At 37.9% G+C, this 13,238-nt stretch overlaps 1 protein-coding gene and 1 long non-coding RNA gene across 3 annotated transcripts in view; one reads left to right on the top strand and one right to left on the bottom strand.

Annotated features, from left to right (window-relative positions):
* Positions 1-13,238, top strand: part of LOC310640274 — a 367,510-nt gene that overhangs the window by 92,962 nt on the left and 261,310 nt on the right. The gene's annotated exons all lie outside the window — the stretch shown is intronic.
* SIK1 (salt inducible kinase 1) overlaps positions 399-13,238 on the bottom strand; it is a 14,309-nt gene continuing 1,469 nt past the window's right edge. The window contains exons 3-14 of one of the 2 annotated variants that reach the window (XM_083362455.1): positions 12,589-12,705; positions 10,726-10,789; positions 10,105-10,266; positions 9,762-9,886; positions 9,543-9,666; positions 8,728-8,951; positions 8,001-8,150; positions 7,377-7,499; positions 6,560-6,782; positions 4,868-5,143; positions 4,244-4,511; positions 399-3,171 (exon numbers count right to left, since the gene is read on the bottom strand). In XM_083362455.1, coding sequence (XP_083218581.1) covers positions 2,772-3,171; positions 4,244-4,511; positions 4,868-5,143; positions 6,560-6,782; positions 7,377-7,499; positions 8,001-8,150; positions 8,728-8,951; positions 9,543-9,666; positions 9,762-9,886; positions 10,105-10,266; positions 10,726-10,789; positions 12,589-12,705 — 2,256 coding nt within the window. In that variant the 3' untranslated portion in view covers positions 399-2,771. The remainder of the gene's footprint in view (positions 3,172-4,243; positions 4,512-4,867; positions 5,144-6,559; positions 6,783-7,376; positions 7,500-8,000; positions 8,151-8,727; positions 8,952-9,542; positions 9,667-9,761; positions 9,887-10,104; positions 10,267-10,725; positions 10,790-12,588; positions 12,706-13,238) is intronic. The other variant, XM_083362456.1, reaches the window with a different exon arrangement.

Raw genomic sequence — 13,238 nt, forward strand, 5'->3', positions numbered from 1 at the left:
TGAATTATTGCAAGCAGGGCCTCTTCATCCAGAAAGAAACATGTTTAGCATGGATTTGTACAAAAGCATTCACAGTGCTACATCCTCTTCAAGCAAGATCCGAGAGTTTAAAAGAACCCAAATTGTAGACCGTTCTGATGCAGAACGTAACCCAATATAGAACTAAAGAGGGAATGTCCCCAGTTTCAAATAGCCATTAAATCCACCGGCATTTTGTCTTGTTGGATTAAGGATAGGCCACTGGATTGCCCTGTTCTTCCTAATCCACTAGGGTGGGGTTCCCAAACTGAGATTTCTGATACGAAGCCCAGATTTGAGTCCCCAAAATACATTCACACTTCATATTATTTTTCAAAATAAACGCAGCATTGATCACAAATTATTTTAAAACAACTTTTTATTTAAATATTAAATAAAACAGAACTAATTAGTTGGCGCACACCTCTCATTTTAACATAACAAAATGATTTTCAGTCATGATAAAAAATAAAAACTATACATCTTAATTGAATCAATCACATAGTGTCTTTAAATAATCTATTGCATTGCAGTCTGCCGAACAGTACTGTCAAGAATATGACAAGGAGAAGAAGCAATGCACAAACCCTGAAATGTTGAAAATGACCTTTTTCTTTCTCCGAATAATTGAAAGCATATTCTTTTATCATTTGGAGAGGAGATTCTAGAAGTAAAGTGCTTGTCACTGCTTAGAACAAACAGATTGTTTTTATGGCCTGTTGATCCATGGCAGATAAGAGAGAAAGATCCAAAAGAAAGAAGCTTAGCCTTCTTGGAATAACACATGGAATTGTTTTAGGAACACGAAGGCAATCCTGCTGCTTTGGCATGACCTTGTTTCCCTTGTTGAAGTCACCCTCCAAAACCATCTACCCTGCCACTTTGCAGTCCACATAAACTATTTTATCTTACTTTTTTTTTTTGCTGAAAGGCACCAGTCAGAGAAGATTACACAGAGTAATTTAGCTTCACCTTGAAGATCTTACAAAACAAAGAGTCGGCAGCAGCAGCAGCAACCCAAGGTCCCAGACATGCAGACACTGTACATGAATGAATGAATGAATGAAACTCAAAGAGTCACAAAACCATATACTGTATCATCTTACCCGTCGTACCCTCTTCCCATCTGCCAGACAATCTTTGGTTTATTTATTTATTTTTTTTAAAAAAATCTTTTTTCACATATATAACACTGCAGGCTGCGCAAAGCAGTAGCAACTTGAAGGCACCCGATTTATTTTTAGAGAGATGGGTCCTTAAAGAATTAGACAGAATGAAGCTAGTTTTGGCATCCAAATGGTAACCTGGAGCCCAGATGGCTCACTACCTGCTCACCTGCTCTTAGACCCTGACTACTTCTTCGTCCTCCCTCCCTCCTCCACCCACTGACGGAGGATGGCCACCCTCCTCCCTTTCTGTGCCAAAGTATGCCTGGCTTCCATCAATGCAGACAGAAGCTACCAAATGGTAAGAGAAACCAAATATCATGAACCCCCCCCCCAAAAAAAGAGCTTATTCAAAAGATTATCTCGTAGTGTGTAATGATTTCCAATTCCTGTATGGATGCATGCAACAGATCATATTAAACTGCACATTAAAAATCTAGTTTCTTTAAAAAACCAATCTGTTCAGACAAAAAAGAACAAAACTCCAAAGTTGTGCTGTTCTTCCCATTGTAAATAATTTGTTCAAAAATCACTGTTGTGCTTTCTTATACTTTCAACTGCCAAAATAACTGTTTTATTTTTAAAATATTGCACCTTTCCCCCAACAAGTCAGTTCAGTTTGGACCCTGAAAGCAAAATGCATAAAAACTTCCATTTGTAGCAGCAATAAATGTGTACAGCACTATAAAACGTTATGCCCAGCGCACACCATCAAAGTGAGGCCATGACTTGAGAAGGAAAACAAAACAAAACTTTTGTTTATATATTTCCCACCCCAACAACTCTCGCTATTTCACCCTAATATTTCCTAAAGCACTGTATGAGCAGTTCCATGCCAATACAGTATGTAATATATCCTTAAGTTTCTCTTGCTAAAGAGAAACAAAGACAGAAAAAGAGTTTCTAGTCTCAGAACAAAATCCTCGGCATTGCTTATAATGTCAACCGCTTCTCATAATTACAAACTTTTCTTAGCTACTACAGGAGAGTTACTCAGCAAAATGTTCACAGTTTTATCAAGTTATAATCACCTAAGTTGGGAAGTAAAACTGAAAAGTGTTGGTTTCATTCGCATAAACATAAAAAGTGGAGATGCTCTGAGCATTATTTTTCTACGAAGCATAATGCTATTGTTTCTGTGATAGCTTTGTAAGAGGTAATCATCTTCGCAAATCCATAAACAAGTGAAGTGAATTGGAATACCGTAACACTAATCACTTCTTTGAAAAGGCTTTCCCTGCTACCACAGAGCAAGGAACCACCATCTACTTTTACAGAACAGCAGACTTGACTTTAATACAGTACCAGAAAACCACTCTTTTCCCCTTGCCACCTCACCTGACTCATCGGTTTTCTCACTATATTTGTTCAGTGCAAGAATATTGAAGCCAAAAGACCTAAGTATTGCTTTTTCAGTTCTATAAAGATATGAGCTTCTTCATATGAATAGCCTCAGCACATATTTCAAACATGTTATTGCTTCTGATATCCCCCTTAGCAAAATAAAAATTCTTGTTTGCAGGTTTTAATAAGGTCCCAACCACTCTCTCCTGAAGGTGATGATCAGGAGAACAGGGGAAAAAAATCTCATTTGACTAAGACAAATTTCCCCATCTGGTTTGAAGTAAGATCCTCCATTTCACAGTCCCCGTGATGCTGTAAAGTAACTGTGTCGTAGCTCAGAGGTTGCACAGTAAAACTACTTGGTTGAGAAAACACGGATGCAACTGGAGATAAATTGCTACTAATATGTAGATGGGTATCGAGAAGGTGAGCAGCTGAAGTTACCGGAGAGACAGCAACTCCAAAAAGGTGAGGCTGAAGAAATTGAGTGTTATGAAAAGCGAGCTCTAATGAGTTCTCACTTTGCAGTTCAGAGAGGAATAGGGATTTAGATGTATTACTGCTTGAAGAGTCGGGCAAGAGGATGTTGTGGGACTGAGAAGGCCGATGACAGTTTGGTTGGTGATGCTGCAGCTGGAGCATTCTGAACAGAAGAAAGAGAAAGCAAAGAGGTTACCCACTTGTGTTAAGTTTCTCGTGTTGTTCTCACTCACTATTGCCATTCTTCTAACTCAGACGTGTCAAACACAAGGCCCGGGGGCCAGATCCGGCCCGCGAAGTGGTTTCATGTGGCCCGCGAAGCCATCCTGGAAACAGTGAGGGAACGGCCCCCACTGCCTTGGCCCTGGCCCAGAGACCCTCCTTCTGCCAGAGACCCTCAGATCTGTCCCACTCCTGCCCAGGCCCCCATAGGCACCCTTGATGCGAACGATGTAGAGCTGGCCACGCCCACCCAGTACGCCATACACACTCTAGCCACGCCCACCCAGTAGGCCATGCCCACCCAGGCCACACCCACCCGGCCCCCTGAGGGCAACCGCAATGCTGATGCGGCCGTCAATGAAATTGAGTTTGACACCCCTGTTCTAAGTCATTTTGTGTTAAGAGTGCAACAACGTTCCTGAAATTATCATAGCCCCACAAAAACACTCCAACCAAATGCGAAGTAAGGGAGTGGGATCCAGTCCATTCTCGAGGCTCTTGAAGCTCACAGCAGCAAAAATACGTCTTATCCATACAAAATGTATGGATGGGTCTATGCATATTAAGCTCACAGACATATAGGTAATACAAAAAACTCCAAATTTACAAATGATTGGCCTGGCATTGCTGATCTGATCAGCGTACGTTCCCAAGGGCACTGGGTTCAGAAGAATCTTACTTTAATATCACGGGAAAACAATGAAGAGCGCAAAAAAAAATATCTTTCTCTATGTGCAAATTAAATCTTAAAAGTTTCCCCCCAAATAAATCCGCTACTAATAGCAGAAACACTTCTCACCCAATGACTTGATATCATTAAATTATGTTTAAACCTGAACACTTTATTTCACAAAATGATGCAGAGGTCAATAAACCTCAGCACAATCTTTATAAAGTGAAAAAAATAAACAAGGCGTTTGATTTCAAAGAGAGCCCAAGGTCAATATACAGTACTCTTGTTGCAAAGGCTGCCGTCTAAGGAGCGTTTCTCAGGGCAGAGGCTGCGTGCTCACCTTTGCTGCTGGAGCACCTCTTCAAGCAAGTTTCTGCTCTCTCTGCCACTTCCGCCACTGCTGCCGCCACCGCCGCTGCTGCCATTTCCCCCATTGCTGTATATGCAGGTGTTTTGCTGAGAATGCTGGAAAGGGCCCAGGCCATTCCGTGCGATCCGAGCAGAGGAGGACTGGCACACCTGGCGAGCAAGGCCTTTGATTTTATTCAGTCCGAGAAAACCTTTGGCTCTAGTATTCTTCCGGAGCTGCTGCCTAAATGCCTTCAACCCTACAGAGCAGCAGAGAAAAACATGATCTGGTAAACAGCGCCCGTCTTAAACCAACAGCTATCTTCAAGGTTATGTCCCTTTTTTCCCACTTAGGCTACCCTGAATGACAGCCGGCAGATTTTCATTCATCACATACACTCCCACGCACACATTCCTCTGTATCATGTTCTTTTTGTGTGGGTATAAATAACTTGCAGGTCTCTTTCTAAATACCAGCATGACCACAGTTTCAAATAGGAACATGACACGGTGCGTAGTACACTTGTAACAGAGGCAACTGTCTAAAACTCCCATTGCAGACCTAGAGAATACTTGGTGGGCCTGGATTATGTGTGTACAAGCAAGGAAAGATTACCTTGAGTTAATGAGGTATCCGAAGCTCTCCTTCCTTCTTGGAAAGTGACAGGCAACAGAGAAGTACCACCTCTGCAGCCCTGAGTTTGCAATACTGGGGTATCTGAATGGGAAGTCAGGAATGATGATGTAACTCTAGCTGCAGTCGTGTGACCAAGGTTCATTTGATTTTCCAAACAGTTGCTCAGCATTTCAGAGCCATCATTTGCTGACGAAGGGAGACAGCTGTCCGAACTGGTTCCTTCTGTGGGGCTTGCAGAAGAGGAAATGACTATGCCTATAAAAAAATAGGCAGAAGGGAACATTTGTGAAGTTGATATAGAAAATAACAAGAGCATTGGATACAAGATGAACCTTTTCTACTTACAAAAGATCTACTCTTAACAAAAGCCTTAGGCAAACAAAAGCCTGAGGTCAAACAAAAGCCTGAGGTCAAACAATATGAAAGTCAAACAATATGAAATTCAATTCAATGCAACTTTAACTACAGAGTAAGATTGTGGGACAATTTTATTGCTAAACCATGTATTAAAAGCAATGAGAGATCCTTGCACTAACATGTTTGCTAGGAATAATTTTGATGTTTTGAAGGATTGCAGGAACTAATCTGATATTTAAATCATGGTAGCAATTAGGAAATGTTGCTTCTTTAACAGATATTCCCTTTTCAAAATATTTTTTTAAAAAGTTATGAATGGTGGATTCTTTGAAGCTCTCTGAGCTTGGTTGTTTGCTTGCACACCTTTCATTACCTGACTATGTAATATCGTCAGTGCTAGTGGGTGTGGGGTTCTCTCCCGGTTTATTATTTTTATGAATAACAAACTATGAATGAATGCTACCTAGAGCACAATATTAGTTACCAAAATATCCTGCTCCGGTAGTGGAGACAGATGGGAAAAAGGAAGAAGTAGGCTTACAGATAAATGCCTTTGTTGCAACTTTTACACACACACACACACACACACACACACACACACACACACATACACAGAAAGAGAAAGAGCAAGAGAGCTCAAGATATCAAATGAAGAGAAAGAGCGGAATTTCTGAAGAACCAGGGATATGGGAGAATAAACATCTATTTCATTTTACCCTCTAATGAGAACCCATGCATAAGTAATTAAGCCTCATTGGAAAAAGAAACCTATAAAGGCACAATATTCAGAAGCTATATCATCGAGGAAAGGGTGGGGAAAAGCAAATTAGGATGTTATTGTTAATTATTTCTGAATAGGTGACATTGATGATGATATTTTTTGTACTTGTTTCGGTAGCCTGGGATGTTCTACAGGCTAATTGCTAACATTTTAATTGGAATCAAAAAAGAGAAAAAAATGTGGATATTCTCAGCTGACACAGATAAAGAGATACCTGAATTTGCATAAGAAGGAAAGAAAGGAAGTCCACATTTTTAGCCCACCCACTACTTCAATTTCCTTAGAGAAGTTATTTCAAAACATGGTACAAATCAGGCAATTATCTGACAAACACAGGTGAATTGAAAGGAAAGGCTATGACAGCTGATTTTTCAAAGCTGGGCTTATTTAAAAGCTTATTTAAAAATATACTATGAAGAAAGACATATGACAGTTGATGATGGAGGCGCATACCAATACTAATCAAAATTTCAATACAAAGAGAAAGTATTCTTTTAAAGATTAATTAAGCAGCCTGTCTTCATAGCACTTACATGGTGGAGAATGCTGATAAAAATGAGTTGTTACTCCAGCCAATGTGTGTCTTCGACTTGTGCTGATGGGGAAACAAATTGGATTGAAAGCTCTGATTTCTTCCTCCAGTTCCTTGTCCTGCCTTACTTCCTCACTGATTGTAGTTTCCAGGAGGCTGTTTGGAGAGATGGAACGATTCCTAAAAAGGTTGTTGAAGTTCGGATCCATAGGAAAAAACAATGGCTGAAAAGTAAAAAAAAAGGAATAATACAGTGCCTTTATCTATTTATTTAATCTATCTATCAGGTTTATATGGCCACCCATTTCACAAGAAGCAACTCTGGGCATTGTTGTTTGTGCCTCTATAGTAGGGGTGTCAAACTCAATTTCATTGAGGGCCGCATCAGCATTGTGGTTGCCCTCAGGAGGCCGGGTGGGTGTGGCCTGGGTGGGCGTGGCTAAAGTGCATATGGCCTACTGGGTGGGCGTAGCCAGCTCTACATGGTTCGCATCAAGGGTGCCTATGGGGGCCTGGGCAGGAGTGGGACTGATCTGAGGGTCTCTGGCAGGAGGAGGGTCTCTGGGCCAGGGCCAAGGCAGTGGGGGCCGTTCCCTCCCTGTTTCCAGGATGGCTTCGTGGGCCGCATGAAACCACTTCGCGGGCCGGATCTGGCCCCCGGGGCCTTGTGTTTGACATGTCTGCTCTATAGTATTTTTCTAGGAAAACACACGTGATGTCCTACAGATTGATATTCTTAGGCCTCCTTGATTCTAGGATTCCTGTTTCTCCTGATGGCCTCCAATCAACTATTATGTCAGAATGCCAGGAGCACCAACCTGTAATGGGTTGTTCAGGTCGCAATCCACATCTGCCTGCCAAGGGGCTTGAATCAAGTTCGGGGGCTGGTGATATAGCAGAGATGATCTCAAGTTCTCAGTGGCAATTTTATCCTGGGGCAACTAAAGAGATTCAAAACAAAGCAATGATCAACTACATTGTGCTTTGACATTCTGCACAATCTAGATAAATTTGCCAGAACTACCGGTAATTAATTTGTCCTTTAATAAATACACATCCTGAGTTTAGTTTTTGAATTTCAGAGAAATAAACTAGAGAATAAAACATTAAGTCCAATGCCAGCTAACTGTCAGCTCTGCTTGCTGGTGCTGAATGCACAAGATTTCCTACAGCAAATGGTTTAACACATAATTTATTCTAGTTTGTTTATCAGAATTCAAACTTTTATTTTAACCTACAATGAAATATGCTTTATGCCAGAACTGCTGAAATATGTCTCTGGCTCCACAAAAAGTGATGAGAGAAATGCTTCTTTCTGTCACTCTTAAGCTCTAGTTCAGCTCTAAGATGAGCAGGAGCAAAAAAGAAGAAAAAAAACCCTACATGGGGAAATTCATTTGACTTAACTTAGCTGACCTAAGAAAGATTGTATATGACCTTACCTCAAGGTTGCTGAAGTCTGAACTTCTTGGTCTTTGCTGGCGACTGCTTACTGAGCGATGGGACAATTGATTGCTACGATACTCCCTGAGGCGCTCCAAAAGAAGGTAGTAAATTGCAGCAAAATGATTGTAGCTGCTGTTTTGTAAAGACTACAGGAAATGGAGACAGAAACTAATTACAGTGCACAGATACACTTAAAAAGGAATAGCCATCCATTCACTAATCCCAGAAACTTCTGTCTAATAGAAAGACAGCCACACACATATACACTCTCCTTCCCAACCCCAACCCCCAAGTTTATTGCAATATATATATATATATATATATATATATATATATATATATATATATATATATATATATATATATATATATATAATTATTGGCTAGAAGAGCAAGGTTTCAAAGGGCAAGGTTTAGCCATTGTCCTAAAGGCAAACTTAGGGATTGGGTGAGCTTCTTCAGGAATGGAAAAAAATTGAGATTCTCAGAACTAAGCCTTCTCTGATCTCAAATTTTAAAATGTCATGCCAGCTTGAGCCTTTGAAAAGCATTCCTGTCTAGAATCTCCAGACAAGTGTAAAATTACGTGAGCTACACAGGAATGCATTTTTAGCAATACACTGATACTCGATAGGCAAAAAAAGTGCCACTTTCCTAAAGGACACACCTTATATGGTCCAAGAGAGACAATGGCTTTTCAGAGTAAGATGTCAAAAAAATCACCTCAATCGTTCTTTGTCTGTCAATGCCAAGAGTCTGCATGATCCCAAGGACCTGCTCATTATAATCGCCGAGGTTGGAGTTATAGTTCTGCATGGAGAAGGACAAAGAGTGCTGCTGCTGAAGAGACAGGTCGGCCTGCATCCACTTGTGCTGCTTTATCTGAGCAATTGTAATTCGTTTTGTAGGATCCACAACCAGCATCCGTCGAATAAGCATTTCACAATCTGGTGATTTATTCAGAAGACAAGAACAGCAACATTTGAATATAAAATCAAGGGCAAACAGAGTAATTTAAAAGTTAGCTTAGTGTTCAAGTCTCTCTATTCACAAAAAAGCAGGTCCACCAAAATTGTTCAGTAATGAAGACAAATCTATCTTCATAGCTATTTCCCACTTCCTTCACAAAATCTTAGGGAACTTCAGTTATTTTTATAATTTTACAAGTGTAACTTGGAGGGATTCTTCTGCTGTACAAATTTCACAAGAAGCTTATTTAAGTACTAGAGTCAATGGATAATAATTCAGCTACTGACAAAATAATTAGTGATTGAAAGATTAAAATAAATTCTAAAAATATATTGTCTACTAATTAAGTCCTTTTTTCTCCTAAAGAAAAATCTTATTATATAGCTTTTACATTTTAAATGCTTTTGAATGTAGAAAAAAACCACTATATTTTCCTAATTAATATAGAGCAAGGAAAATATTTCATTCAAAATGTTAACATGCCACATAAATAATTGTAGGTTCAATGTTTAAAAACATTAAAATATAAAACAAGAAAGCATTAAAGTTAAAAAAAATAGAAATCCCACCTTGGGACATGAAATAGGGAATACGGAACCGTCCTTCTAGCACCCTTTGTCTTAAAGATGGTAAATTGGGTCCATCAAATGGGAGAGAACCACAGACAAGGACATACAGCACCACACCAAGGCTCTGTCAATAACAGAATAACATACATAGTCAGTGAAATATACTGTATCATCCTTTTGGTATCTTACCAGGTGGCTAATATGGAATTTACAGCTTACCCATATATCAAGATATGGGCCTTCATATTCTTTTCCTTCAAAAACTTCTGGAGCTGCATAAGGTGGGCTTCCACACCAGGTGGACAGAGGTTCACCAGATTTGTAGAAGTTTCCAAATCCAAAGTCTAGAAAGGAAGATGAATAAAACATCAGTATCTATTAATAATATATGAATAAGTAAAATTATTTGTATATATTCTGGCAATTATCTAAGCATCACATCCATTTTATTGATTTTCAAATGTAGATTTCAAACCTGTGTCTATTTGAGAAGCAAGTAATAAACTTCTAATGAGAAAAGATTTGGAAAACACGATATGTCTTGCAGTCACAGCGTTCTCACCTGCAAGCTTGATATTCATGTTAGCATCTAACAGAAGATTCTCCGTTTTGAGGTCCCTGTGCACTATATGATGGCTGTGACAATACTCTACAGCTGAAAGTATCTGCCAGAATTTCTTCCGAGCTTCATGTTCATTCAGGTGCCCACGTGTAGTTAAGTGATCTGTCAAACATGATTAAAAGGGCAGAAATGTCTTCACGTTAATATCAGCTTCAATAACCTCTTTAATAGCATCTACAAATAAACCCCCTTACTTAGCTGCACTTCAGCTACTTAAGTTATATATTACTACTGGACAGCTCAGTCTATAGCAGACAGGGTTGATTCACACAAAGTAGTAAATCAACATACACTCTATTTGCTTTTTGTTTAGTGTGAAGCGTAAACTGACCCAGGATGGCCAGAGATTTGTAACTAATTATGACGCTTCAGTTGATGAAGTGTCTATGATATAGCAGAAGTTTCCATAAGGGGAGAAAAGGGGCAGGATTTTTGCTGGCTTGCCTTTCTTTCTGTAATTCTCTGTCTGTCACTCTAATTCAGAATGGTGGAGGCCCCATTATTTCAATTATGGATAACAAGCAAGTAGGTGTTCACAGCTAATATGCCATGAGAACTTACCAAACATTTCGCCATTCTTTGCAAATTCGGTTACAATGTAAAGCATATCTTTTGTTTCCATAACCTGATGAATATGAGACAGAAAAACAACATATCAAAGATGTAAACTTATGCCTTTGATGATAAAGCACATTTATAATAGCACAAAACATGCATTTCCTTGTTCACCTATATTTAATCTACAGAGATAACTTACAGCAACAATCTACAGGAAAACCCAATTTTCCCTGTCTGAACCCAACACCTGCACATCTCTGCATGCAGGCATCTGATTGACATCTAATTCCTCATTAAATTTATTAAAACACATATAATGATAAGACATATATTTAAGTCCACTTAATACAATTCATCATCTGACTTGGAAAAAACAGATGACAAATAAATTTGAAATATAAATATTTATATAATATTTATAAATATTTATAATATAAATATAATAGCTTGTATAAACAGCTATTCAGTTGTTTATACTTGACACTATATATGTTTCATTATTTGGTACGGCCTTTGCCAACCTGAGGTTCTCCAAATGTGATAGAACATATGACCTGTCAATTGTGGAAGTTGCAGTTCCAAAACATCTGTACAGGAACACATTGGAGAAGGCTGTTCCAGTATAGGGTTAAACATGCCTAACTCCAACACCCATTGCCATCAAAATATGAATGGCTCTTCCAATATCAGCATGTTTTCAAAGGTATCATTCTATTTGGGTCTGTTTTTAAAAATGCTTAATATATACAGTAGTTTCTAAACATTATTTATCAGTGACACTTCTTATTATCCTGCCATAAATCATAAATGCAAATTATCCAAAGGAAATCCCTTTAAGGATAATTGAACTTTTTTAGTATAGAGGTGTTGACGTGTATCCCACATCCATAAAAAATATTAGGGAAATGAATGAATGAGTGTGTGTGTGTGTGTGTGTGTGTGTGTGTGTGTGTAAAATTTCAAGAGCTATAAATTCTAACATTGTCTAACGGAAGTTTAAATATCAAAGGCATGAAAAAGCACTTGCATCCTACACATAATAAAAACATAAGTGTATTTTATTGGGGAGGGAAGACAGATAGGAAGGAATAAGGCATTTAAAAAGTTCTGGGAAAGAGGCCAACTGGATTAAAATTAGACAGTGCTGTTAAAATCAAATCAACACCATCCTCCACCCCCAAAGTGGCATTTCACCCAATTCCTATTGCTCAAATTCCATCAAAGAGAAGCATCAAGCACAATATCAACAGCCGTGAAACAAATCAGGTAAGTTGGGAGAGCTAACAAAGCTCCCCCACCATTCCGCTTGTTTATTCAAATAGCCAATTAATACAATGTATTTAATTATTTTAAAACTCCTGAAATATTTATTTTTCTATGGAAGTAAAATCAAAATAAACTCAAGCATATTATATTGCCATGTAGCTTGACCATATATAGCAGACATTCACAAATACTGCAGTGGCAAAGGCTTTTTTAAAAAATTAATTCTCTACATAAATGCCTTTTTGGTTGTCATTTTTGTATTTCTTAAGCTGGTTGCTTATTCCCTAAAAAGCAAAATGTTTCTTGACAACTTTATGATTAATATTTACATACTATGCAGAATCAGGTTTTGAAGTTTTCTATTTAAATTTTCCATATACTATAAATAAAATACTTTTAGAAATATCAAATATACTTAAAAACAAAAAGAATTAAATTTCAATATCAGCATTTTGGAAATATACTCATTTAAACTATTTAACATGTTTTGATCTGAAATGATACATTCATCTAATGGAATCAAGTATTATTAAGATCATTAGGTGCATAAAGCCCCAAATATATCTAACAGGCAGGCAATAGTCTGAAATCATTTCTTACCTGATACAGTTTGATTATGTGGGGGTGATTCAAGAGCTTCATTATTTGAACCTCTCTATAGATTTTTTCCAGATTGCTCGAATCTAACCGTGTTTTGTCTATAATTTTTATTGCAACCTAAGATTTAAGCAAAAAGAAACTCAGAGCACTCATAAAATATGTTATGTTGTTGCAAGTAATACTAACACAAAAGTAAGTGTTGTGAAAAGCAGAGCATATTTATAGGAAAACTAAAACTATAAAATTACACAAACTCCTTAAGCATATTTTAAGGAAGGCAATATACAATACATATGAAAATTAAAGTAATGCAACATCTAAAATATTTTAGTACCAATAGACTGACAGGATTTACAAGAAAATATACGAGCAGTACAACTTTAGACATATTTAGTTGGAACAGAAATCTTTTTTTAAAAAAAATCACTTGCTTCTTAAGTAAAATCTACTTAGAAATGAGACTGCCAGTTAGTGTGACTTCTACTTCTTGATATTCCATGCTTTGTACAATCCAGATTCAAAGTATAATTTCAGCATTTTCCAAATGTTGTAATTATTCAAATATAAATTTATAATTAAAACAACAAAGCTTTTAAGCATTTATTCTTAGTTACACATTCGATTTCATAAAAAAGAGTTAGCCCCAAATG

This window comes from Vipera ursinii, assembly GCF_947247035.1.
Source record: "Vipera ursinii genome assembly, chromosome: 4".
Lineage (NCBI taxonomy): Eukaryota > Metazoa > Chordata > Lepidosauria > Squamata > Viperidae > Vipera > Vipera ursinii.